Genomic DNA, 27,540 nt, shown 5'->3' on the forward strand with positions numbered 1-27,540 from the left:
AGAAGAGACTTTAACAGAAAGTTTGGATATTTATACCTCCTATTTTTAACCAACTTACGCCAATAAGTGCCATCCATTGGTTGCAGAATGCGGAATAAATTGACTTGGGCATTAAACGAATTTCTGACCCCTGTGGTTTTGGTTTGGGGGCAGAATCTGTTGAAGAAATTTGTACAGAAATGTCATACTTGTGTATGTGTTATAATAACTTTTTCAAATACAGAATTTGAGTCATACAAAAAACCAAACCATGAACCACAGTTCAATGAAATGGTGTGTATAACCAAAGACTTTTAGACTGAGGGGTAAATGGTACACTTAATTCCTGAAGATTATTCAAATGCTTGAATTTGCACATTTAAAGGCTGGTTAATTTGCCATGCACGTAGTAGAATGAACACCATGACAGAATTAACAGGAAGAGTGGTCATGCTCACCTGAAGGTTCCAGTACAGGGTCTGGTGTATAATTTAGCTCAGGGGAGGAGGAACAGAACGAAGACCTCTTCTCTTGCCATGTTCCTAATTCTTGGCCTTGTTGAGAGGCTTTTTCTGAAGATTCTTCCAGTAGTTCACTTTGAGGTTGAGCACCATCAAGACGATGAGCTTCATCAATAGTCACCAACATCCTCTGATCGCCTAAGCTTTTACCATGTTCTGTATCTGAAGGCCCATCAGACCAAAACCCAAAGCTGTCCATCAGTGTTTGTTTTGGGGGTGCCCTCGACCTCCTTTCCCGCTGGGTGAAAGAGGAGGTCTTCCAGGTCTCCTCCTTTAAGGGGCTGGGTGGTTGAAGAATCTGGTCCAAGTCCCTGGTGAACTCAAGCAGTGTCCCATTACTTTGGTTCTTCATGATATCGCCTGTTCCATACCCCGAGTGGTCAATGTTGATGAGTGGTCTACTGGCACCATGAGCAGAGGCCTCCCTTGTGGGATGCCTTTGCTCCTTAACCTGAAGATTGTAGGTCATGGCCACACAGAAGTAGGAGTAATCGATGATGCTGTATGTCATCATGAAGTTGATGGTGACAATTGGGGCCAGGACATTGACCTGACCGATGAAGACAAAGGCCATGGTCACCAGGCTGGTAAGGCAAATGGCTGCCACGGGAGTCTTGTTGGGACCTTTCTGCCAAAAAGAGGAACGGCAAATAGTGTGTTACTGCAAGGAGCCACAATAAGTTCAAAGTTTTCTTTCAAAGGTCTTCTGAGCCTCAGGTAGTCTTCTTATGTGTTCAAGAACAGCATGTCTTCCTTTTACACAAGTTAGGTGAGGATAATCACACACTCATTAACCCTTTAAGGTGTAAGATCACAAATGTGTGATCAAAATGTTTGTAACTGAACTAATTCTAATGCTGATGTAACAATCAGGACTGGTAACCAAGTTCTAGAACACTGACTTAAAGAATTTTTATGATATACGATCAGTTTCAGAGAGGCCCTGGCAGAGAAGGCCAGCTCTTCGCCGGCCGCCAGCCTGCCGCTCACCCCGTGTGCCAGGAAGCCGAGGGCGGGGATGACCCGCTCCTGCGCGATGCACTGCAGGATCCGGGGGGCCCCGTACAGGCCACCCATGCAAGACGCCAGAGAGGAGACGTAGAGGCCCAGGAGAAACAGGAAACCCACCAAGGAGACCTGGAGAAAACCAAGCGTTGACTCATGGTGATTTCCTGTCACGTTTACCAACATATTCAAAAAAAAAAAGTAGAAAAAAAAAAAGATTCATAGATTTTATAGGTGATAAATGGTGAAGACCTTTTCTGCTATTAAGAAATCATAGCGTAGAGCCTCCCTGGTGCAAATGGCCCCCAGCAGAAACACAAAGATAAGATACAGGAACCACCTGAGAATATACAAACCAGCAATCATCATAATGATTAAAAATAAGATCATTAGTGGGGTGGTCTTGTCACAAATAATGGATACGTGATTAATTAAAAGTGCTGAAAAAAATTCAGCACTTTTATAACATACAGGGACAACAGTTGTGTGAACAGGAATTAACAACAGGGATTTAAAAAAAAATGCTGAAGTAGGATCAAGTTGACCAACCCAGATCATAACAACTATAAGGCAAACAAGACCAGGTAAAAACCCAGTATATGCTGGACTGGCCGACCAATGGTGTGACTTCATCACTCACTCACAGACATTCGCGTTTGTAGGGCTGGCCCCGCTGTTGCGCAGTCCAGCCAAAAATAGAGGCACACAGAATTCAGAGATTGGTATTCAAATATTCTAAATACAAACAACATTCAATAGGTAATTTCTGATATGTGTATTTGTAAACAATAGCAAATTTTCACAAAAAAAAAATTGTTTACAATTACACGATGCGGGAGAGACACCTACGAAATGAAGACCGCGGCCAGCGTTCCCAGCGGGATGTTCTGCTCCGGTCTCTGGAGGTCTGAGCTCATGTTGAAGCCCGCCATCACGCCTACACGGCAGAACCAGGAAGCACGCAAAAAAAAAAAAAAACCGTTAAAGCAGTTGCTGCCCGATCGATTCAAAAACCGCGTTTTAACATATTTACTGTATGCGTTCATGACTGGCAGGCCGAGTCATGTTTGAACACAAGAGGGAAGCTCGTACACACTAGGCGTATCTGACTTCAACTAACCCTGTAGCCTGAAAACCTTCATTACATTACATGCATTCAGCCAATGCCCGTATCCAGAGTGACTTATAATGTTGATGCAAGTCACTCTGGATAAGAGCATCTGCTAAATGCCAGGAAAGTAAGGAGGTGAACCATTTAAAATACAGGATGCACTCCCAGCAGAAAAAAAATGAAAGTAGTGTGCAAGTTACCTGTGGCAACCGGAAAGAAAACTCCAAACACAGTGAAGAAGGTCTCTCCTGTTGTGTAATCTGGCAGCGAGTTTCTTTGCAGCAGCTCCTCAGAATATCCAACAAAGCCATGTTCTACAGGCAAAACACACGGAGCAAAACATGTCCGGTGGCAAATAAAGTGCATCACTTCAGAAACCGGCGATTCCCTTCTGTAGGGAGGATGTGGGGGTATATCCAAATAAGAATCCACATGCAAAAAAAAAAAAACATACTCCATGATCACAATGGCCAAAATTATTGAAAACAATGACTACTTTCGGTCTTTGGTCTTGTTTTGTACAGTATTGTCTGTGTGGAAACAATGCACTGCTGTCATTTGATTAGAGAATGTCACGCACATTATGGAGATTAAAATGGAACCTGGGATTTCCTTTTCACTTTTGCCCTGTTTGTAGCCGCGGATGAGATCGAACTGCTGCGTACAATTGTCACACGGGTACATTTGTTCCACCATTTAAAGCCGGACAGGCTAGGTTACCTGGGTCAAGGTGGGAGAAGCTCCCCACGACGAAGTCCAGGGTGGAGACGGCCAGGACGGCAAGGAGCAGCAGCTGCAGCCGAATGATCCACTTGACCCCGGCCAGGTTGATCCCGAGCAGGCCCAGGAGCACCGCCACGGAGATGGCCCGCACCACCCACGCCCCGCTCAGGTTCAGCACCTGGGCGATGGACTCGGCGAAGCCGGTGATGTACAAGGCGCCTGCAACGCACTGACACACGCGAGCGGCAGTCTTATCGTTCCCGGAAAAAAAAAAACTCCAGCAACAGACACAAAGCTCCTCACACAGAGAAACTCCAGCAACAGGACACAGAAGTCCCCGCACAGAAAAACTCCAGCAACAGGACACAAAACTCCTCACACAGAAAAACTCCAGCAACAGGACACAAAGCTCCTCACACAGAGAAACTCCAGCAACAGGACACAAAGCTCCTCGCACAGAAACCTGGGAAGGGTTGTTCCCATCCAAAAGCGGCCAGTGGGTCTGCAGGCTCAAGTATTATGCGAACACTTGGACGTGCTTTAGGTTCAGGAGAATTAAATCATTTGGTTTTCAGTGTGTTTCAGTGTTACTGTACAGTAAGTGTTTAATACAACTCATTGGCTGGCTCTACACGCTCGTTATCCAATGCTCAAAACTGGTTTCTGATTGAAAGAAAACCATAAAAGCCTGCAGATACTATGGCTGCTCTGGGCATGAGTTCAGGAACCTTGCAACAAGTTATGACAGGATAGGCATGTGTAAATTAACCCTTTAAAGTGTAAGATCACAAATATGTGACTAAAATGTTAACTGAACATTCTAATGCCGATGCAGCAAACACTACTAATAACTGAAAGCTATGGAGCTAGAGCACTGACTCAGAGTTTTGCAGAAATATTTCAAAAAGCCTATTCTTGAAAGGGTTAAATAGAGCGAAACCCCACACTCTTTGGTTTAATGCAATTTAAAGGGCAATAATATATCATGGTGAAGCATACGAGTATGCTAGTTTTTTCCCCAACTTTGCCTACAGTCAACAGAATCTACACATAAACACAGCCCATAATTTTAACTGTAGCTTTTTTTAAATGGAGATAATTATTGTGCAGCAAGTGTTGCATTATTTTCTTTACAACAAGATTATACTGCCACAGTGTGGTGGAAGAAGAGAATAACAACTTAGACTGATGTCTTCAAAGCATTTTAACCACTTCAGTAAAGCACCTTAATCTTGCTTCATCTCAACCCAGACATACCCCTGGTGCTGTATGAGGTGGAGGGTGCATGTACCATACACTGTTGCAATTATCAATATTGGAAAAGACATGGCTCCCATTACACAAAATTAAAACACCCCCCCCCCCCACTGTTGAGTGTGATGGATGTCAATACGAGACCTTACCTGGCCAAACACAGGTCAGCATGAAGCCTCCTTACCTGCCCAAACACGTAGAGGAGCCCGACCGTCCCTCCCACTCGGCCCCCCAGGACCGTGGAGATCATGGAGTAGACCCCGCCTCCGCCCACACTGCAGCGTTCGCACACGCCGATCCCCGACATCACCGTCACCAGGGCCACCAGAACCACCAGGGACACCAGGAGCATTCCCAGCAGCACGCCTGTGTTTCCCTGGCAACGCCGAGAGGGGAACGCGAACCGCATCGTCGGCAAAAAAGGAAACGGAACCCGGGTTCTCCTGTAGGGTTCTCTACGGGAGGGACTCGCACCTCACGTTAGGACTAAAATGAATTCTGAACTTTTTCCCAATGAGGTTTCATTTAATTTCATAGCCTTGTGCTCAGCCATGGTGGAATCTCAACTGCATCTCACAGCGTAATGTTAAATAATCAGACAACACAACACTGCATGTAGACCACACAACAACACTGCATATAGACCACACAGCAACACTGCATATAGACCACACAGCAACACTGCATATAGACCACACAGCAACACTGCATACAAACCACACAGCAACACTGCATGTAGACCAATGAGAAACCCACCACGAGCCAGCCAGTCCGCAGAAACAGAACCACGCCAAAAATGTTGATCATGCAAGTGGTGAAGACCCCATCCCAGGTCCCAAACAGCACCGGCTCCCAAACGAAGAGGTTCACCTTCCACCAGGGAAAGGCCTGGCTCTGGGACCCCTGCAAGAACACATCAGCCATTTTACTGTCCTGTCCCAAAGGTTTTCTGGCATTCAGAAAATGCATAGCATTATGCAAAATGCATACCAAGGACCCCAACCCAGGCTCAAAGGCATCCAGATTACCCCCACCATAAGTTAAATTAAAACAAAAAACAGCTTAATATTTTCCCATAGTTCTGGGAATTAAGTCTGGCCAGGGACCCCCTACAGTACTTTCAAGACTCCCCTGAGATATGCAGACCATCTGTTGAAAACCCAAATAGCTGGAGAGGAGACATGTTGCAAAGATACCAGTTGCTGTACTTTTTAAGATGATAAATATTGAATGAAGCTTAAGGACTAACACCATAGCTAATCTTCCAGGTGCCATTGCAACTGGTTGAAAAAAAAAAATCCCTATTGGCTTTGGATCCCTAGAGTCACCGGTGGTCACCAATGATCCAAGGCCCACAGGAGAACAAAAACCTGACCTGCACATTCTCGTGGAAAAGCTCCTGGACGTTTCCGCCACTGTTGCCACCGGCCAGGGATGTCAGAAGCATGAAGTTGTTCGCTGGTGGCGTTCGGCTGTACGGTGGAGCCTCCATAGTGCTTGGCGCAGTCGCTGAAAAGCATGGCATCAACAATTTTCAAATGTCCTGTGCACTCTGTGGTCTTCCACTGGACCAATTAAATTCCTCCAGTTTATATAGGCTAATTCAATTTTCTTTTCTGTTTAACAATAACCATTTACATTCAAATATCACAAGTCACCAACTTCCTGACAACAAAGGATTTAATTGGCAGCATACCTCTATGTCTAAGTGCACTTTTTATACTCAAGACATATCACTTGGCCTTCATCCATGTCCCTTTTTAATTACAAAACAAATTGTTCTTTCACAGTTAATGAACCTTTCATTGATCCCATTACTGAAAGATGGTATTTCAATGACCTGCCCTCTAGGTTCAAAGCATGTCCAAAATATATTTACCTGGATGTCAGAGGTATCGTCTCTACGGTCTCTACTGAGACAGACTACAAATATGTTCTTAAAATTTACGCAACTCCTTTAGAAAGTGGGAATATAAGATGACTGAATGATTTACTCACTGAAGTGGAAGCCTACATAAAGGAAATCAGATTACAATATCATCATCCCTAAACGTAAAAAAAGCACCACCAAGGCTTACACTGATTGACTGACCTCGACTATAAAGAACAACCTGCGTTGACCAATCACAAATATTTATCAAACGTTTGCTTCTTATTTGTTGTCAATCGGCGTCATGTTCACAACCTTGACAGAAAATCTGTCATATAAATAGAAAATAAACTGTAGGCTGCGAAGTAAAGTGACGTGGATCTGTAGCATCTGTAAGCTACTGCTCAGTTAGAAGGAAGCCATAGATAGAAAATAGAACGGCGAACCCTTACCTTTGCAGGAACACCGGAATTATACCGGATGCTGGCAGGTGCGAACGATGTGAGGATTGATTACGTTAATGAACATATGTTGCATATATCAGAATGAAAAAAGAAAAGAAATACAGCTCCATGTAACAAAAAAATATTTGTCTGAACATTACAAATTGGATTGGTACACTGGCCTACAATTCGTCGTAAAACTATTTTGGTTCGGAATGATGTTAGAGCATTTCCTGCTACATGGCTACAGACTGTTTAGCCTACTTTTTTCAACGGCTAAAAATTGCGCACTTAAACTTTTTTTGTCCAGCAATTGACAATTGAGTTCATGCCGTAGGTCTATATCACACTATTCTCGAGGGAATAGTTTTAAAAGTGGAATTTTTGTTTTTTAAATACATTTCAGAGAGGTAGGAGAGTGGAATTCTGCTGGGCAAACGGTGGACCAGAACGTCATTGAAATACCTTCCCTCCAGCTCTATAACATTCCATCGCTAATGGAATTCTCTGAATGAATTTAAGTCAATGATTAATGAAAATAGGCATGTTATGTGGACCTATGTGTAGCCTATAATAAATAATCTCGGTTAGGTAGTAATTCTCATAAAAACAGGACTAGAATAAGAGTTAAGATGTATGAAAGGATGAGGGAGAAATAGAGCCTACCTTAATGAAAATCCATTCCTCTTAGAAATCAAAAATGCATTTCTTTAAATATTTCAAATGGCTGCGCTTATAGACCAACACGATAATTACGAAACAACCTGTAAATTGCAATCATATGCACACCGGTTAACTTTGAGCACAAGATTTTATGCTACGTGTTCCAGTGAAACGTCATTAAGTAAATGTTTGTTTCCACCAATGCCCTTTAAGGTGTGTTTCAGCGTTCGTGAATCAAACGGTTATTTGCTTGTTTTGGCCATTTTCCATATGAAGCATTTCGACTGGTTTTCCAGCGCATATTTCGGTATAAGTGCCAGCTTTTTCAGTTATGTACAAAATCTACGCTACGTAAACAGATTATTACTCAGACAAGTCTTTATTCATTTTCAATATTGGTTGAACCCATTCTGCTCAAATGTGTTTATTAGGCTACTGTAGTTTACTGACGGTGCTTCCTTGTAGCCTTGAAGGGGGGCTTATCTAAAGACAGATACTGTAGCAAAACTGAAATGGCAAAATTAAAGCAGGCCACTTCAGAGCATGCAATATAGCCTACAGGCAGATGAACTGAACGAAATCAGAGCGAAGTTATTTTTCTAAGATAATATTAGGCCAATTGCAGTGCTTAGCTGGAGTTTAAACCTCAGGTATAAAACCATAGACCATAGAGCTCCATGACAACTAAAACAGCGAATCACAAATTTGTCACATATTTGGATTAGCTGTTCCAGTTGTAATGAAGTTATGTGATCTACGGATTTGAAGTCCAGGTGAGCATTCTGCAATTGACCCAGGGGATTTTAGGGATCCAACAAAACAAATTAAGATTCTAGCATGAATAAAGGACGTGTTGTGGTGAGTAAGTAGATACACATAACAATGATATAGACTGTCCTGTTGTCCAAAACATAAGACAGGAATAAGATTTCTAGACTAAAAGGATTTTCTTTTTATTATTACTAATATTACATTTGGTTGTCAGCATTGAGAAACTGAACCCTTCAGATTCTCAATGCTCTTTCAACTAGTTCCAACAAATGATTTCACTGAAGTACTCAAAACGTGCAGTGGAAAGGTATACATGAAGGGGAAAAAAAGTTTAAAAAGTCAAATACTTTTCTTTTATCACATGGAGGTGAAAGATAAAATGGATCTATCAAAGTATCAGCACTACCTGAACTGTGCCTCTTTGCCCGAGTTGTGTAGTCTCTCCCTGATTAACGAAGCGGTGACGCGGTAGCGTTTTTACCACTAGAGGGAGCCGCAAAATACCGAATAATGTCTTTAAACAGAATTTTGTATTGCTGTAATGACGTAGCCTAAAATTCTTGAATGATCTCATCTGCATATCTGCTCATGTACACGATCAGAATTATGATTTTTACTTTAAAAAAACCCACCAGCAACCATCTATTAAGGGTCAAGTTGACAGGATACACACGCTCATATAAATTATGGAAGGAGGCGCCGTTTACCCGTCATCCTTATTTACAAAGGGCAAGCCAAGATCAGCCTGTAACATATGGAGATCGTTCAACATCCGTTCCATTGTTACAGAGCAAACGGACTTCTAGAAATACACACTTTCGATTTTACAACACATAAAAGTGGTGTGGGTGCTTGTCTTAATCTAAACATTTCCCTTTCCATATGCGTATCATTCTAGTATGCAATAATGTCAGTCTGTGACTTCTAACAGTCTTTGCTGAAACCATCCCATTTTGTTTCTTAAGGGAAAATCAGAACTATGCTGCAATAGTTCTTCAAAAAAGGAAAAAGGAAAAATAGACAAAATATCCTGACACTGTTGCGTTAAAAAATCCCAAGAGCCTCAGATTAGTGTCTATTTTCCCTTCCCACTTGCAATAGTTCTTTGAGTTAACATTTCCCCTTAAAAAACTACCTCCATAAAAATATAATCACACTTCAAATGTGTTAAATTTCATTAAAAAAAAAAAAACAAAGAAAAATGATTTCAGCTGTTTCACTGCTTCAATTCACATAATGCAGCCAGACTGGATTACTCGTATTATAGGCACAAATTAACATGGAAATAAAAAAATAAAATAGACATTAACAAAAACCAGTATACTGCATACAAGTAAATGTCCCCATTGAAAGCTTTATATTGCACATAAAAACAACCAGTGTACCAAAATTAAATTGATAGACAACTGATTTTCCATATTTCTATATCTTCACAAAAACTTGAAATTAAATGATTTATTACCCATTCATAGTATTTTCCAAATGATCAATATAATCAGAAAAACATTACACACATGTACAAATCTCAGTCATAGATATACAAAGGTGTTCAATGATGTACTGTACTTCCCTGGATAACATTTCATTACTGGATATGAAAAACTCGAAATATCATAAAATAATGCAGTGCCAATTCAAAACTACAAATTAGAACATACCAGGTTCATGGTTAACATTTCATACCTTACGTACCATCCAGACAGAAACTCAAAATAAGCATCATAACTGCATGCTGACATCTGCATTGTTGGAAGTGTAGCATAATGGGTAAGGACCCATTATACTACACTGACAACAATGCATATGTATGAATGGGAAGAATTATTTTATAATAGCCATAAACTTGGCATAAGACAATAATCTTAATCACAGAGTTTCAATGAAAAGGAATGTTATGAGAGGACAGAGTAAAGCAGCTAAAGGATGAAATACCTGTCCATGATTTAATTTAAAATTTCATTCCAGGCATACAGGAACAGGCAGTGGCTCTTATCCAGAGGGACTTACACAACTTTTTACATTTACACTGCATCCATTTATACAGGACATGTACTGAAGCAATGCAGGCTGCAGGTTAAGTACATTGCTCAAGGGTACAACAGCAGTGGCTTACCTGGCAATCAAACCTGTGAACTTCATGTTACAAGACCAGCTTCTTACCCATGATGCTACACTGCCAACAATGCATATATATGAATGGGAAGAATTACTTTTTATAGCCATAAACTTGGCATAAGACAACAATTCTGAAGAGAAGAAAGCAAGAAAAATCGGAACAGGAAATGAGTCACAAACCACTTTCACCATTTATAGCAAATCAAAAGAAAGCCCATACAAATAATCTACCTAAAGTGGTGCATTATATTTTCATAAATGTTAAAAATTATGGATTTTAAATTTACAGTAATATGTTAAAGTTCGTTCCCTGATGTTAACTTCATTGAATTGAGAGGGGGAAAAAACTTATTGAACAGTGATGCATGTTGTGATCATTTACTATTTTTTTGATTATTTACTGCACTGATTTACTAATTTGTACATTAGACTACACCATATTTATAGCGCATTTTGTGTACATAATGTAATAGATGTATGTTTGTAGCAAATCTAAATATTACAAAATTAGAGGGAATACAAGATCAGTTATATTTAAAATTTTGTTTAAATTATATTTAAATTATTTTTATACATTTAACATAAAAATGTAAATCTATACATTTATAATTATATTTATAAACTGAAACTACAAGAAATTTTCAACTAAATAGATCTAAAGAGTTAACTCCAAGCATATGCTCTGACTATTTTGTTATTTAATAATTTAAAAAATAATCTTCAATAAAATAAATTGTTGTGGAAATATATATATATACATATATATATATACACTGTAATACTGTCGCTTGTGTCAAGCAACATGATCTTTATGGTTTTGCAATGTAACAGTAAAAACATCTTGTTATTATTTTTTTAAAATTACTGTAGTCTAATGTATTTACATTACATTACATTACAGGCATTTAGCAGACGCTCTTATCCAGAGCGACTTACACAACTATTTTACATAGCATTTTACATTGTATCCATTTATACAGCTGGATATATACTGAAGCAATGCAGGTTAAGTACCTTGCTCAAGGGTACAACGGCAGTGTCCTACCCGGGAATCGAACCTGCGACCTTTCGGTTACAAGTCTAGTTCCTTACCCACTGTGCTACACTCCCTTTTTATTTTTTATTTTATTATAAAAATTTACAGTTTTAAGCAAGTCAATACGTTATATTTTTCTAGTTATTAAAAAATAAACAAAACTTTCTAAATGCAAGTAGACACATGACATAAAAGCCTGTAACACAGGATGTGTGGGAGAAAGTTAAACTTACTACAATTTTGTCCAAAGAGAAATTGTTTTCCCCCCAACAAGACAAAACAGTGAAGAAAACCAGTTTGGTTTATGTGGCAACCAAACTGCTCATTGAACAATCTGACTAAGTGGTATCTTCCAGTAATTGTTATATGACTACCAGTTATGCCATTAATAAGGGAAGAAATAGTTTCATTTGTATCATGTTTTGATTTACAAACAGCAGCGAATCAACTCCAACCTTTTTAATCTTTCACATCCCCATACAATAAATACAATCAATCATTTTTATCCAACAAATTCTCTGCAAACAGTCTTAAACGTGATATTTTCCCATTTTGTTATTGAAAACTCAGATGAATGCAGATGAATTCTGAAAATATAAAAGAAAAGAGCTTAGCAGTGGCTTAAAGTGTCTATCCAGCAAAATGTCCATATGTACTGAATACATTTCCAGAATGTTAATAGACTATGTTATCACTATTAGTCTGAAGCTGAAACATGCCAAGACCATTGTTAGCCATCAGTCAGGACTACCTATGGCTAAATCTCTCATTTGCTTTGTAGCTCTTTTGCATCTCCACAACTCACCTTCTGAAAAGCCAGTTAGCAGACCCGTCCAGCTTTTAATATGATTTGTATTTCAAAGCTCACATAGCCAGTTTGCACATACCTACCCAGTTACAAGCAAATGGTGATACTTTGGGTAGCAGTTCATAAGTAAAGGGGTGGAAGTGTTTTTTGGTACATTAATCTGGCAAGCTGACCGAGGAGCCAACCGTAGATGCTATCCTAGCTGGACCATCCTAGCCCAGCAACAGCTACAATCTTATGAATGAGATTGATTTCTTCTATTAATCTTTTTTTCATCATTTAGGTGGGTCCCATAACCATTTTAACAATTCAAATACGCTATAAACAATGTGTGTGTGAACCTGTTCATTTGAAGCCATTAAAAGGTGCTGGACAGACACTTTAAACAGCAATGCACTGAACTTAGGGATAACAAATGTTCTGTAGCCAAGATTTGTTGGACATAAAAGAGGATATGTAATGATTAAAATGTTTCAAAAAAAAAATTTTTTTTAATAATAAATCAACTATACATTTGGCTGCCTGTAGAATCCAGGGATGAGGTTGGTGGAGTTCTGCCATCAGCCACACTGGCTAGAGGGTACTCTGAGAAATCGGTACCACTCTCGTGTCCATGCAGATTTACTGCTCCACTGGAGAAGCTAAACAGGGAGGACACAGCAGATCCAGAGCTCTGGAACTGAGATCGAAGGTTCTGCTCAAAGGCGCCTATCTGAAAAGGTGAGTCGGTCACCTGACTGTCGGACTTTTTCGGAGGGGTTACCTGCTCGAGGAAGTCCTCCGTTGAGGAGACTGAAGATGGGTTCGTCTCCTCCCCGGAAAATGAGAAGGAATGCTGGGAGTCCCCGAAAAGCAGCCCAAAGTGTGATTTTTCTGAGGACATTCTCGTGCTCAGAGACGGGTTCATCCCTGACCTAGAACGACTGGAGGAGGTGTAATGTGTGTCAATGGCAGAGAATTTAGGCTGGTGTGAAAGCGACTGGCTTTTGGGAACACAGGTAAGACTCTGTGTGTTCAAATAACTGTCATTCTGGCTCGTCCTTTCCAGGGTCTGCTGGAGGAACTTGGAGTACTCCTGCAACACACCGGCATTTCCACTAGGGGGCGCCTGGGCACTCATCCCCAGCGCCTCAACATGGCCGCCAGCAGACACATCAGATGAGTGGACTGATACGCGCGAGGTCACCTCTGTGTCGTCCACACCGAAGGAGACCTCTGGCTGCCCACCGGCCTTGTTGGAGTAGTGGTCTAAGAGGGTCTGAAAGACCTCGTCGGTCAGGATGTTCTTGTCCTGGGTCGACTTGATCTCGGTCTTCGCGGCGTGAGAATTCGAAGTGCAGGCGGTTGCCGCATCGTTGCCGATGCTGGCTCCGGCGGATCGGCTCCCGGAGGTCTGCGCGGCGATACCCGCGTTCAGGGTGCCGTCCCGGCTAGAGCTGGGACCGCCCGCCTGCAGGTACCTCCTCTTCTTCAGGAACTGCACGGCGTCGTCGTAGTTGGTGCTGCTCGTCGGAGGTTTGCTCAGCGCCCCCCGGCGGGGGTCCAGGTCCGTGTGACTCTCCAGGCCCGGGAATCCGGGCTTGTCCGCCGGCTGGAAGGCGTACCTGGCGACCTTCCCGTCCTCAAACGAGGACGTAGGAGACGAGTCCTCCCGCAGCCCGGCCGGCTTCCTCGGGCGCTTCCTGCTCGCGGGCGTCTTCAGGACGTCGTTGCGGGAGGCGTTCGCCTCAGGAGCGGGAACCTCCGCCAGGCGGCCGATGCCGACCGGTGAATCGCGGCGCTGCGCCGAACACTCAGCCGGCTCGTACTCGTCCTTCACCTTCGACGCTCGCGAGTACGGCGACGGTCGCTCCCCGCTACCCGGTCCAGGCTCCTCTCTCCCCTCCCCCCCTTCGAGGCATACAGGATGCCAGGGCTTGTCGTTAGCTTTATGCCTTTGCTTCTTCGGCCGCGAGCGATCCCCAGGGAGTGAGGAATAGCCGAGGCCCTGCCCGCTGAGCACCAGCCCGTCTCCAGCGTGCAGCTCGTCAGCCCTCCTGCTTTCACGGCACAGCCGCTGGTGCTTCAGCACCCGATCTGTCCTGGAGAAAAGCTTCACAGGGGGGAACGGAGTATGAGTATGTATACCGTTTTACTAAAACATATCATTGCTGCAGTCAAAAAAAAAAATTATAGAAACAGCCCTTCCAAAATGAATAACGTCTAAATTCCAAATTATTACTTTTTTTTTTTTTTTTTGAAATACAGTGTAAGACAGGGCTGACCAACCTGGTTCCAGGAGAGGTTTTCATTTCTACCCCAATTTTGACGCACCTTTTTTTTGTAATATAGAATTTTAATATTCTACTCTTTAGCAGCTCAACAAGATCTCTAGCTGCTGAATGAGGTGTACTTTATTATGGTTGGAGTGAAAACCTACAGGACATTAGATCTCCAGGAGCAGGGCTGGGCAGCCCTGTTGTAAGCGATAAGGCATTTGCACCTGTTGGCAGTGACTGCACTGATAGGGCTTCTCTCCACTGTGAGTCCTCTTGTGCCTCTCCATGTGGTATTTCTGGATGAACTTCATCCCACACTCATCGCAGCGGTAGGGTTTCTCACCTGGAGACATTCAAGGAAAAGGTGACATTTCATCCCTTCCTTTCTAAATACACAGAAAGGTAGGGCGCACAATAAGGACCAGTCATATAGAGAATGCAACAAATTAATTTGCCATTGTCTACTCTTGTCAAACTATTAATTATGAATAGATTTTTTATTTTTCGAACAGAATTTAGAAAACATTTTATATGGGTGTTGTGTATCTAAATTTAAACACATTTTTGCACAGGAATTTTGTTTTGTAACAAAATACATTAACTGAAAAAGGTCCTCTCCAGGTTTTTCATGGATGCGGTACCATAATAGTTTTGAGTAACCTCAAAAAGAAATGCTTTTAAAAGGAAATGCCATACCCCGTATTTCCATACCCCGATACTCTTATCTCCATGGCATTAGTGGAGTTCTCCTCTTACCTGTGTGGATCTTCTCGTGCCTCTGAAGGAGATACTTCTGAATGAAGCGCATATCGCAATGACTGCACTGAAATGGCTTCTCCCCTGGACAGACACATTTTCTTTAGGCACGCGTTGACAATACGGATTATATTTTTCACTGCTATTACAATGCAAGACAATGAGCATCAGGGCTGTCAATCAGTAATATTTCTTAAAATTTATATCATAAAATGTGCTATGAGCTCAGCTGTCAGGATACACTAATCACTATCAGCTCGTTTGACTCGTTTAATGTACAACTGGACATTTTTCCTTTGGTTCACTTTCATCAACTGGTATTTGACAGGAGGTCAGAAAACACAAATGGATCCAAAGCACTGGAAATGTAGCATGGGGAAGAAAAAAAAACAGGTTTTTCCAGACAAAACTATTAAAGCGGGAAGAATTACACGCTGAAACAAAAAACTTGTTGGAAAATGTATGAATAATTGCCATCAAGTTCCACTTCCATTTCTAGAAGGCCACCCAACCTTTCATGTTGTCATTCACACAATGCCCTCAGTATGAAATTTGTTATTCTCATTAAGATTAAATGGGATCTCTTTATATCCACCCAGACACACACACATGCGCACAGAGACACATGTACAAACACACGTGTACACACAAAAATGTTATTATTACCATTTTCAAATCTGGGGTCTCCAGATTTTGTTGTGGACAAATGCACGGGCGACTGGCCGGTCCAGTGCCACAGGACGGTACCCGTGAGCAGAGATCCCCCTCTTACCTGTGTGGATGAAGGCATGCCTTTGCAGGTGATAGTTGGTTCGGAAGGTGGCACTGCAGTGTTCACACACATGAGGCCTTGCGCTCTGCAGGCCCAGCGACCCGTCTTCATTCATGCCGACAATCTAGCAGGGAGATGATGTACATCACAATAAGCATCTCTTAATATAGGTAGCATCATAAATCGTCAAGTACATTTATCACAATTCATTTACGTTGCAGAAATACACAGGTCAACGTAAAAAAAAAAAACCACACAACGATTGAGCAGAACACACATTTCAAATAGGCAAGTACAGGTGCCTATCTGTAGCATATAACTGCATATAAGCATATAACACGGTACCACCTCGTTCAGTTAGAAATATATCCTAAGATGATAACACTAATATTAATACTAATACCAATGCCTATTTTGCTGTATTGCTCTTATTTTCTTGACTACACTCTTGACACTATTGTACCTTGGCAGGAGGGTGCTGTTTTATTTTCTTCTTCTTCTGAAAATCAGTAAGTTCTTCCCCTTCCTTTTTGATCTGCATCACTGCATCAGACAGCTTGAACTCCTGTTTAATGTTATCCTGTGAAACAAAAAGGATATCGGATAAAGGTCAAACAGACCTGAAATATAACCTGGGGTACAACAGGAAGGAACACACACTTCAGCAATACCAAAGACAGAACAGAATCACCTGACCACTTGTACCAGCCAAGTCTAGACTGAATGATATGGGTCGTTAAATCGACCGAAAAACAGGAAACTGGACTCTTTGGGTTGGTTATGAACCTAGTAAAAACACAATATTATAATTTCCCTGCATTACTATAAGTCTTTAATTGATTGTGAACTTAACTGAGTTCTTTAATGAGTGAACATTCGTCGATTTAGAATGGGCTGCCCATTCACGTATGGTCGTGGTTTGCGTGCAGTGGCTTAACACATTAGGAGGAGGAATTCGGCAGCTGGTAGGGGAGTAGAGAGCATAGCTCAACTTCCTCAGCCATTCAATCTCTCACCGTCTCCTTGCGCACCATCAGTCCATCCATGGAGGCCAGGCCTCGTGGCAGAACAAACCGTCTGGCAATACCCTCTTCCTCATCTTCCTCGCGGTCTACCAGCAAGGTGTGGTGGGCGAAATCCTGCCCGTTCAGCATCAGCTCGGGAAACCCCGCTCCTGCCCTCCTCCAGTCCATTCCCCGGAAGGGGGGGTTCAGGTCGGCCGGGCTACTGCACTTAATTAGCATCCCGCCCGGCTTCTCATCCCTGTTCATTCTCCCAGGTGGGGCACGTGCAGCTCAGAACCTGCCAGATGTCAGAGAGATTGTGGCTGCTTTTAGAGAAACTTTCAAGTTGCCTTCTTATGCTAGCTAGTTGAGTGGCTTAATGTATCATGCATTGTAAAAGTTGTCAAATAACCATTTTGTCATTTGGTAGCAGATGATAAACGATAATACGACAGTTTATATAACATTCAAAATATGAGCAAAATCAAAATGAATAAATTGCCGTAAAATATATACATACATCTGACAGAACTGTTATTCGGTTCACATTTCGTAAGGCCCTATAAAGATTATAACGAAATCAAGATATGGTCGGTAACTTACAAGGTCTCAATAAAAATAAATAAATAGCCTACTTGTCACTGACATGCATTAACAGCTACTGTAACTTAGCTCTATCACGACAGCGACCACTTGATATATCAGCCAGCTAACTAAGGCAGCTAGCGAATATTTTGTGACAAGGCAGAACAAGCAACTATAAACTAGCAACGTTATGTGGAACTGGAAGTAACAGCTGTCGGACTGACTCCCCGTGATGTAGATTCATTTAGTGTTTGTAATTTTGAAAACTATTAACACACACTTTAACTGCATTTTACTGTCGAGTTACTGTCTGTCGTGCTAATCGCTGAGCGAGCATATTTGCCCGTTTCTTAGACTATTGGCTTATTTTTTAAAAATTGGTCATCGACTGACACTTATCGATACGTCGGCTAGTTCATTGGGCATGCTGGCTACATATAACTAATATTAACTCAGCTACACACGGTATTTTAGATAGCTAAGTTAAACACGAAAACAGGCCTGAATAGACGAAACAAAAAGCAAGCTTCACTGACAGAAAATCCAGCAGTGCAGTCAACAAATTAACGCTAGCTTGTACTAAAGTGGACTTTGCAGAGGTCAAAAAACAAAGCGGAAGAAAACAGAAGAGAATCGTTATATACATAGCCGATTTGGTTAATTGTTACGCACCCGTCGTATTATTACGAAGCTTTGCAATGTGGTCACGGATTGCCAGCAAAAGTTTCTCGCGGCTCCACTCCAGTCACTGACAGCAACAGACATTCCAACCGAGAAGTCCCTTCATCTGCGGTGCATTGTGGGTTCTGAACGGAACGGCTCTCAGCCAAGATCGTGCTGTGGGCACCCACCGACATCAAAGTGTTGCTGCATGAAATCAGTTTCAAAAGTAATCGTAAACATGGGCGTTGCTTGATTTTAGTCGTAGATTATGACTGCGCCCCTCAACTCTCTCTAAATTTGTAAACTTAAGTTGCAAGAAGACAGCAAGAAGACATGCTTTTCTCTTCAAGGCTGCTCCTCACTCGGTTCAAGTCCAAAACACTCCAATACTGACAGAGAGCACCATATTGATATGGCTTGCACTTTTCAAAAACATTTTTTTTTATTCCTGTGGGTTTCTGTCCAGTGACAGAAAGAAAATAAAAAATGCAATTACAAAGGCATGCTTGGCTTCCTAGGTATCTGAAAAGTAACCTTAGCATTTCCTTAGAATTATAATCACTTTTCAAATGTAATATGCCAAATTGTAATGTACAACCTCCATCACCCAGCTGTTGGCAATGCACAACACAGACAGAAACAACTCATGGTATCATACAATCATTCTTAATTTATTAGCGTTTTTGAAAGCTCAGGGACAATGATTATGCCAACAAGTTCAAAATTAACCTGAAGTCAAAGGAAATGTCAAATATTGATTCCTCCCAAGAAACCATTCTGACATCGTAGAATTCAGACAGCAGAATGACTTAAAACCAAATCAAAGAGCCAAGCTAGTCTTCCAGCCAGTTTCTACACAGAAATGACAATATACATTTCCTCACAGTCCTTCACGTTATTCAGACAGAAACTGACCCACTTCCTCAGAAGAAACTACAATGCTGGTTGCTCCTTCATTGCAAAAATTAACCAACGGTTCAGAATGAAGGCCGACATTTTCAGCAAACAAAGGGTGTGCCAAAGCTGGCCATTTGAATGAGTTTTATTTTAAAATTTCTTTTAATATATACATTTTTTTTTGTTGACATGTTGATAAAAGCAAACTATGCCAATATTTACTTTGCAGCTCACCCAGAGTTGGACCAGTAAAACCCAGTGATGCAAAATAAATCCTGAACACAGGATCTGGACATTAACCGTCAATGACAGCTCTCTTTAAACTGGAAGCTCTTTCATTAAAGTGCTGCTAATTTTAACAGTTTAAACCTCTACTTTGACAAAATGTGATATTCACATTCTTAAGCCTTTTTACAATGTGTCTTGTGACAAGGGACAATGCTATAAACAATGAAACATCATATTCCACTATCTTACATTTCCAAAAAACTTCATCTTTTGTCCACTCCTCTCATTAATTTCTGAGACATTTTTTGTTTAAACTGGCAACATTATGTAGTTCATTAAATGGCCTCTGCCTCAAAATTGTCTCAGCAAAGCACCGAAATTCCTGAAGTGCTCACTCTCACTGTGCTTGAACTAGTCTTTTTGGAAGATTTTAAATATAATGCCACCCTGAGGGTTGTTTAATGAAAATCTAACAATTTCAAACTGAATTTAAAAAGCAACATTGCACTTACCTGACATGCAATGGTCTAAAAATGGTTTAAACAAAACGTGAGCAGCTCCAAATTCACAATACTCTTAACTTATGAAATAAAGCTTACTTCAAAAAAAAAAAAAAAAAAAAAATACAATAATTTATTCAAGCACAAAATTTTGAAAAGAACTACACGGAGAAGATGAAGAGGCATGTTTAAACAAAAAACAAAAACAACTTCTATATTGTACATAATGTACCCTACAATATACCGTATCCTTAAAAAAAAAATTAGACAAAAAAATTGAAACCCAGGATTCCTTGGATGGCCACCAGAGAGAGACAACACAAAATTTGGTAAAATATAATACCTGAATTAGTGAGCATGTGTTGAGTTCACATGAGTTGAGTTAAAATAAGGTCCCATAAATAATTCAGCACACACAGTACTGACAGCTGCAGGAACTGAACTGATGTGCTTTCCAGTAGACTCACCAGAATGGGAGCCATTGTCTCACAAGAGAATACAGTTTTGAGAGCTAAATGTCAGCTGTTATCTACTCTGAGGAATGGGGGGGGGGGTGCAAGAGAATCCTGCACATCAAACCAATGTCAGTTCCACATAAAAATGTCACAAACGGTTTCAAAATAAAAAATTTTAAAAAAGCCTAAATATAATATAGGGAAAATCAAGTCACGGAGCAGCTGTTATTACTTTCTGTGAAGATAGCCTTTGCTCAGTTTACAAAAAAACAAAAACAAAAAAAACAAAAACATACTATGATTAATGTGCCATATATTTTCAAATGACAGGTTTTCCCATGGTTCTTCCAACAGCTTCCAAGGTTTCAGTCTTTCAGTCTTCCATTCTGGTTGTTGCTCAGATCCATTCCGAAGCCTCGTTTCCTCTGCTGGTTGGTTGCTTCAGACTGAACTCAGACCACCATTTTACATCTTGCTGAAGCATTCCTTAGCATTGGCCCACATTTGAATTCCCTGTAATGGAGAACAGAGCAGAGCACATCGGTACAGAATCTCCACTGCGACTTGGTCTTATTACATCACCATTGCCAAGTCTTTTACAGGTTTTATAATCAAAGGTATAATTTTCACAAAGTACAAACACAAGTGAAAGCTAAAACCTCTAATAAAGAGGTCACGATGGCTTATATGTACCAGCTTTTGATATAAAACAAGTTATTCGTTGCCATACATTTGCATTTTTGAGAGTGGTAACTGGCTAACACGCTATTGCCCAGAAGAGGTATAGGAGAACTTGCTAGTGCCCACAAGAACTCTAACCAGAGGACAGAAACAGGAGTTGAAAGCTATTCCAGCCTTTACATTTAGTATGAGCACTGATACACAGGACACCCACCTTCTTACACACACTGATCTGCATGATGGCGTAACTGATCAGTGCTTCCTTCAAGTCTCTATCTTTTTGCTCCTTGAAACGTACCATGTCCACCCAGGCATTCTTTACAAATTCACTGGATGAAAAATGACATTCAGTTTTTGCCTTTAATAACGTAAATATTGTAACACAAATAATTATCACAAATGAACGTAAACTTACAACAACACAATATACGCAACAGTGTAATAATGTCATCTTGAATGACACATTGCGCATAATGCATCAACGATAATGATTTTAAAACAACGAATCATTAAAACGTGAAGGGTGTGGGCATCTTACTCGCACTCAATGGTCTTCTCTTTGACCAGCTCCTCCCCCTCGATGATCTGCTCCTCTAGCACCTGGAGCTTGGCCTCTCTCTGCTCCTGGGTCTCCTGGCCGAAGAGCTTATTGGTCATCCCTTTGAAGGAGAAGGTCCGTACGGTCTACGGTAAGAAAGGACAGGTTTCAGACAGAGTCGGCAGCCCTGATTAAACAGAGCACCCCACCCAGGTGACCCCTCACCCCCCCCTCACCCCCCCGCCCCAGGGGGGAAAGACAGGCTCACCCCAGTGGCTAGCTCCTCCCTCTGCTGCTTCTTGGAGGCCAGGTCCAGCGCGGCCGTCTCCAGCTCGTACTGCATCAGCTCGTGCTTCCGGCAAACTGCCCTGCGAGAGCAGAGAACCGAGCACGCTCACTCAGCCACCCGTGGGCCACTTTACTGATTTCCCCCAACCACATTTGTTTAAATTGCCTTCAACTGCAAATAAATTGTGCTGGCGACACCGTCTCTGGGGCATCCAAATGTTATGTTAATCCGGAATGTTTGCATCTGGCACTTAAAACTGACTGAGTGGAGCACTGCTTACAGGGATTCAGGGGGATCTGCTACAACCAGCAAAAGATATAAATGAGGTGTAACCAAAAGAAAACGCCACCTAGGGTGTCACTTAAACGCGATAAATCAGCTGCGCTGTGAGATTTGCAGAAAGTGACAGTTTTACCGTAGCGCTTCCGCATAGAACAGGTACTCCTTCATCTGGTCGGCATAGTGCTCCTCTTCCTCCAGGATGTCGTCAATCGAGGAAGCATACCTGAAATCATCAATATAATCAGGACAAGATTCAGAAGTGAGGAGCACAATAAAAAATATAGCAATATGCAGGACAGATGCTATCCGACAGCGTTCCAAAGATCCACACATTCTCTATTAAGGCTGAGGAGAGGGAAGCAGTTGACCAAGTAACAACTTTCCAGTCCTTACAGTGTGTGAAGCCATTTGAAACTTTGATAAATGCTCTGTGTACATCTGCATGTGCCAGAGCCTGTGTGTGTGTGTGCGTGCGTTTGCTTGTGTGCGTGTGCCTATTTGTGTGGGTGTGTGTATGTGCGTACGTGCATGCTTTTGCGCGTGTGTGTGTGTGTGTTTGTGTGTGTATGCGCACTCACGCATCCATGTGGTGTCCAGCACTCTGCAGTCCATCCCCCATCTCCCTTTCAATGGCACTCCACTCACTAGCAAACAAGCAGCGCAGTCACTACACAACTCACATCTCAAAATGGCATCATCTCTTTTTTTTAGTAAATCATTAGCTGTAAGCACTTAGCTTTCCAAACAAATCCTCTGCTAATAGATTACAGGCATTCATTTGACAGAAAAATTAACATCCCAAAATTAGGAAGATTTCTTACAAAAGCCTAGTAAACAATTCCAACCCTCCCGGGAAATATTCATTTATACTCCCTACGCATCACAAGCCACTGATCATGGATAATCACATAACGCAGCACAAAAACCGATCAGTTTCACCCCACTGCTCAGAAGACAAACAGCTTTTCTTTCCCACCTGAAAACCCTTCCGTAATTTCCGTGCACTTTGTAGACACCATACAGACGATCTGCTACTCTCTGGTAAAACAGTAGATTACGGTTAGAAACAAGAATAACGAGTTACATCATGCAAATTAACCTAAACAAACCAATGGGCTACATTTATTTTAAGGTTCTAAATTGCAGTACCTGACCTTAATCTCAACTGTACATTCATAAACTTTAACTGCAAAGCATTCTGAAGGCTGTTCATGGTACTGCAGGTCTAAGGTATGAGGTTATTTAAAATGCAAATAAATATAGCAGGTCCTGAACATTAACATCACATGTTAAAAGTCCTACATGTTAACTTCCATGAAAGCTGCAAATCAATCATGCAAAAAATGTTAGTACAGCAGTTACAGGTTATACCGCAAGCTAGTGCTTTGGGTCTGCTAAGCCTTAGTACTGTTGGACTCTTGATGATAAACTGGATGACATAAATAAACTGGATGATATTAGACTGCTTACGGCTCGCACTCTGAGCAGCTGAGAGGTGATAGACTGCAGCTCATCGCTGTAATGCTTCAGTTCCACGAAGCGCCTGCGTATCAGACAGAACACCAGTCATTAATAACACACTGAGATCACATGGAATATTATTATTATTATTATCAGTAAGTATGACTGCACCATTCCCAGAGGGGAGGGGGAAAAAACCCCCCCCATACACCATGTTGTTCGGTTAGGTTGTCTGTACAGCCCATTACGGGTTGACTCATTGTGAAGTTGGCGCCAACTGACAATTATTAAATATTAAGCCTTGTAAATTTTATGTAAAATGTAAGCTATGCAAGTCACTCTGGACAAGACCATCTGTTCAATATAAATGATATCTGCAGAGAACTTTAAGTAAAAGATACAACTGCCAATTTCATTAAACAAAAAAAACAAAAAAGTACCCTTTTACATTTGCTACTGTGGGGAGAAGACCTACTTGTCTGGACTTTTTACCCTGAAGGTTGCATTCAGAGCTTTCAGCCTTGAATCAGCCTGCAAAAATGCACACAAATACTGTAAATTAAAAATTACGTCTAACACACTTAGTTCATGAATTGCTAACTGCTAACTGCCTAGATCAAAGAAACCACACAGTAAAAAGTGTGTTACATGCTCTCTGATGCATACAATATCCTTGCTTTGCATGTTAATGACCCACTATTTCTGACTAATGTTTAAAACTCAAATGAAATTTCACCAATAGCTCATAACATTGAAAAGTAATTTGCTATGTTCACGGAGGATCACCAGAAGGTAGTCTGTGGCCATTTTAATAGCACGTCTTAATGCATTCGCAATGGCGGCACAAAAAAAGGAAAGGGAGAACGGGTGAGCAAAATTCATAATGGAATACCTTTGCCTGGAAGCCAGTGTCAAACACCACCTCTTTCCATCCATTTTCCTGTGAAGGAATGAGAAAATGGTTTGTTTTAGTCGAACACTGTATTCCAAGCAGACTTGTCAGCCACGAAGCTGTGAGAATGTATTGATTTAATAAAATATTGTAAATGTACTGACTGCACCTCCAGAGTGAAAAAAAAAAAATCAATAAGTAAATGCACAGTGAGAATTAGCCCTTTCATTCTGAGAACCATGGAAATGACCATACACCTTCACACCTAACTGATGCAGTGCACGCTGGGGTATTTATGAATGCACAGACCACAGTGAATAATGAACCATCGATCGCCATTTTCTGTGAACGCACGCCGCCGCACAGCTCGCACCTCCGTAAGGAACTGGTAGAAGATCTTGTCGTTTGAAAGGACCGAGTGGGAGGCCACACGGAGCAGGAAGTTCTCCAGTCCCACCCTTCGTCTCTCCACAAAGTCTGGGTCCATGTTGTCTGCGGATAACTTGTGCCACACAAATTCAGCCTGAGGGTGACAAAGGGTGCGCAAGAAACTGACTTTAAAGCTATATTTTTGTGGTTAAAAATAAAATAAATTAATAATAAAAAGGAGAGGATGTGACCTCAAAAAAAACATACTCTTTTCTCAGGCAGAGGGGGCACAACCACAAACGGAAAGGTGACTAGAAAATAGTTCCTCAGAAGCTCAAATTCACTGTAGCGTCTCCACACAGAGTCAGGGGCTGGGTTGTGACCTTCTGCCACGGCATCAATGGGCCTATCAGAAGAAAAAAGTCTGAAAGTAAATATTTTAATTTTTTTAGGATTAACAATTTTTTTCTCTGAAAAAAATTGGCTGACAGTCAAAATAGTGCTTATCTCCCTGTTGAGCAACCAACCCCCCTCCCAATCCCATTCCCATTCCCATTCCTTAAGCCAAGCGTTGAGCATTGGGGGGGGGGGGGTTTATTTAAGAGAAAAGTACACAAAACACAGAGTGGATATAGCTCTGATTACAGAGGATTGTGGGTTTGGCAGTGGCCCTTACCGTGTTTCTATGAGGTAAACTGTGTAGGTCTCCTGGATGTTAACGGAGTTCTTCCCCATTCTTTTCTCTGCCTCAGCAACGCTGATCTCCATCTTCCTCAAGAGATTTGTGCCTTCCTCCACCATCTACAACACGGCAAATATGCAATAGCGTTTTTTTTATTATTATTGAACTAGCAAGTAATTTGTCTTATTTTAACGATATGCAAAGTATAAAGCCGCCGGTTGGTAAAGTTACTGGTAAGCTTGATTTATGATCGATGCTTCCAAAAATGAATAGCCCGGAGCACCGTTATTTCGCAATGTTACAGTACATTTACGTGTAATTAAGAGTAATTAGTATAATTATAGCAGTAATACTGTATATGAATGGTGAAAAACCAGTCTGTCCTCATCACTAGCTTTAGATTTATAACGCCAGTCCCGAATACAGCACTATTTTAACTGACCAATACACTATTTTCTCAAAACGATTTCGCATTCGCCAGGATAAACGGTTTTGCTCGGCGTCGATAGCGAGCTGAAATCCAACCATTAATACAATTATCACACATGCGAGAGGAAAGAAAGTTGATTATTTCCGTAAATAAAGCACCGGTTGAAGAGAGGCCACTCGAACTAGTGGTCGTGCAGAGTAGCTAGCATTAGCAGGAACACCAAGGCTAAACGATTTAAGCAAGCTAGTTTGCTTGCATCTATAAGCTATTATATTGTCATACATCGTGGTATAATAGCTATAACCTCCCAATGCATTTATTTGCGATCGCCATGACATTAAATGGTCAGAGTTATCCATTTATCCTGCCGAAAAGTAAAGTAAAATTAGAGGATGCTCAACTGAAGTTCCTAACCACTCCTAGCTGGATGTTCCAGCTGCAAAAATTCAAGTAAATGAATTTGGTTGAACAGCCAGGATTGAACACAGGCCTCCATTCACAAACAGACTGCGTTACTACGCTGGGATTTTACAGACACCTCCCTTTTCTCCATTCATAAGCGCATTATAAGACAACATACTGCGTTGGTCTGGTTGTTCTCCAACTCCTCAGATGTTGCATCTGCATCATTCTCAGTCACCGCTGGTATCTCCTCACTGCCAGTAACAGGCTCCGCCATCCTCACAAAAATGTTTTCATTAGACTGAACCAGGAAAGGTGTCCGGCTGTCCGCATGCGCAGAGACGACTAACAGTTTCCTACGGATTCCTGTCATATGATTGTGTCATCTGAGCAGTCACGCGAAAATGACCGTTTTTAAAATGATACCTTTGTAACTATAGTACAAGAATAAAGCATGAAACGTATAAAATTACAAGACAATTTTCTCAAAACACTGACACATCCAGATGTTAGACTCCAGGGACGATATCCTTCTAAACATGAAGTTCAAATTTCCTGGAACAAACAACCAAACCAACAAAACACTCCATAAAACATCAAAACGTAAGTAAGCATCGAATGTCAATTATCGCAATGTCCCTCCCCAAGCGAATGACACTCCAACAACAATACCCTTTTAAAAAATATTTCCACTATACATTGACGAAAATGATTTTAAATGACTGTCACCTAACGGGTAGGGAGGACCCAAACGCAGAGTAAAGAAACACAAACTCAAAAGGGGAACTTAACAAAGACTTTACTTACAACACGACAGGGGACAAAAAAAAAAAAATGTAAAAAATGAGGAAACCAAAAGGCCATGCAAAAAAAACCAGAAAACTCAACATTCAAAACACACACAAAACAGAAGCAGGACAAAAGCAGGCAGGTACATTTCGTCAGAAACAAACACAGAAACACACAATGCACAAGCAGGACCGAAGCAGACAGAATACATATATTCCAAAACAAACACAAGGAACCAGCACCCGAGTCATGTGGACAAATAACTTAAATAGACAGGGGTAACAAGACACAGGTGAACAACACAAGAA

General features: G+C 41.4%; 3 protein-coding genes across 7 annotated transcripts in view; all 3 read right to left on the reverse strand.

Annotated features, from left to right (window-relative positions):
* The window catches only part of slc12a8 (solute carrier family 12 member 8), a 14,779-nt gene extending 8,189 nt beyond the window's left edge, over nucleotides 1-6,590 (reverse strand). For 2 of the 4 annotated variants that reach the window (XM_035410552.1, XM_035410551.1), the window contains exons 1-11: nucleotides 6,473-6,590; nucleotides 5,969-6,102; nucleotides 5,350-5,496; nucleotides 4,778-4,969; nucleotides 3,337-3,568; nucleotides 2,817-2,930; nucleotides 2,355-2,442; nucleotides 1,758-1,845; nucleotides 1,491-1,637; nucleotides 438-1,128; nucleotides 59-156 (exon numbers count right to left, since the gene is read on the reverse strand). In XM_035410552.1, coding sequence (XP_035266443.1) covers nucleotides 59-156; nucleotides 438-1,128; nucleotides 1,491-1,637; nucleotides 1,758-1,845; nucleotides 2,355-2,442; nucleotides 2,817-2,930; nucleotides 3,337-3,568; nucleotides 4,778-4,969; nucleotides 5,350-5,496; nucleotides 5,969-6,085 — 1,914 coding nt within the window. In that variant the 5' untranslated portion in view covers nucleotides 6,086-6,102; nucleotides 6,473-6,590. The remainder of the gene's footprint in view (nucleotides 1-58; nucleotides 157-437; nucleotides 1,129-1,490; nucleotides 1,638-1,757; nucleotides 1,846-2,354; nucleotides 2,443-2,816; nucleotides 2,931-3,336; nucleotides 3,569-4,777; nucleotides 4,970-5,349; nucleotides 5,497-5,968; nucleotides 6,103-6,472) is intronic. The other 2 variants (XM_035410553.1, XM_035410554.1) reach the window with 1 other exon arrangement.
* Nucleotides 6,591-11,597: 5,007 nt separating this feature from the next.
* LOC118223683 (zinc finger protein 148-like) lies at nucleotides 11,598-18,511 on the reverse strand. The gene is made up of 7 exons (XM_035410550.1): nucleotides 18,347-18,511; nucleotides 17,102-17,387; nucleotides 16,549-16,665; nucleotides 16,086-16,209; nucleotides 15,314-15,397; nucleotides 14,782-14,900; nucleotides 11,598-14,391 (listed from the first exon to the last, which is right to left on the reverse strand). Exons 2-7 carry the CDS (start codon nucleotides 17,354-17,356, stop codon nucleotides 12,802-12,804), a joined length of 2,289 nt encoding a protein of 762 aa, XP_035266441.1. The 5' UTR covers nucleotides 17,357-17,387; nucleotides 18,347-18,511; the 3' UTR covers nucleotides 11,598-12,801.
* A 476-nt stretch (nucleotides 18,512-18,987) lies between these two features.
* On the reverse strand, nucleotides 18,988-27,200 carry LOC118224316 (sorting nexin-4-like). Of its 2 annotated transcripts, none has more exons than XM_035411734.1 (14): nucleotides 26,622-27,200; nucleotides 25,606-25,730; nucleotides 25,197-25,353; nucleotides 24,934-25,083; nucleotides 24,561-24,608; nucleotides 24,144-24,199; nucleotides 23,678-23,750; nucleotides 23,184-23,245; nucleotides 22,786-22,851; nucleotides 22,341-22,430; nucleotides 21,905-22,004; nucleotides 21,637-21,782; nucleotides 21,313-21,427; nucleotides 18,988-20,930 (listed from the first exon to the last, which is right to left on the reverse strand). In XM_035411734.1, exons 1-14 carry the CDS (start codon nucleotides 26,814-26,816, stop codon nucleotides 20,883-20,885), a joined length of 1,431 nt encoding a protein of 476 aa, XP_035267625.1. In that variant the 5' UTR covers nucleotides 26,817-27,200; the 3' UTR covers nucleotides 18,988-20,882. The 2 variants fall into 2 exon arrangements, with proteins under 2 accessions (XP_035267625.1, XP_035267626.1); XM_035411735.1 differs by having other exon boundaries at nucleotides 25,197-25,335; nucleotides 26,622-27,198.
* Between the last annotated feature and the right edge of the window lie 340 nt (nucleotides 27,201-27,540).

This window comes from Anguilla anguilla, chromosome 3 (assembly GCF_013347855.1).
Source record: "Anguilla anguilla isolate fAngAng1 chromosome 3, fAngAng1.pri, whole genome shotgun sequence".
Lineage (NCBI taxonomy): Eukaryota > Metazoa > Chordata > Actinopteri > Anguilliformes > Anguillidae > Anguilla > Anguilla anguilla.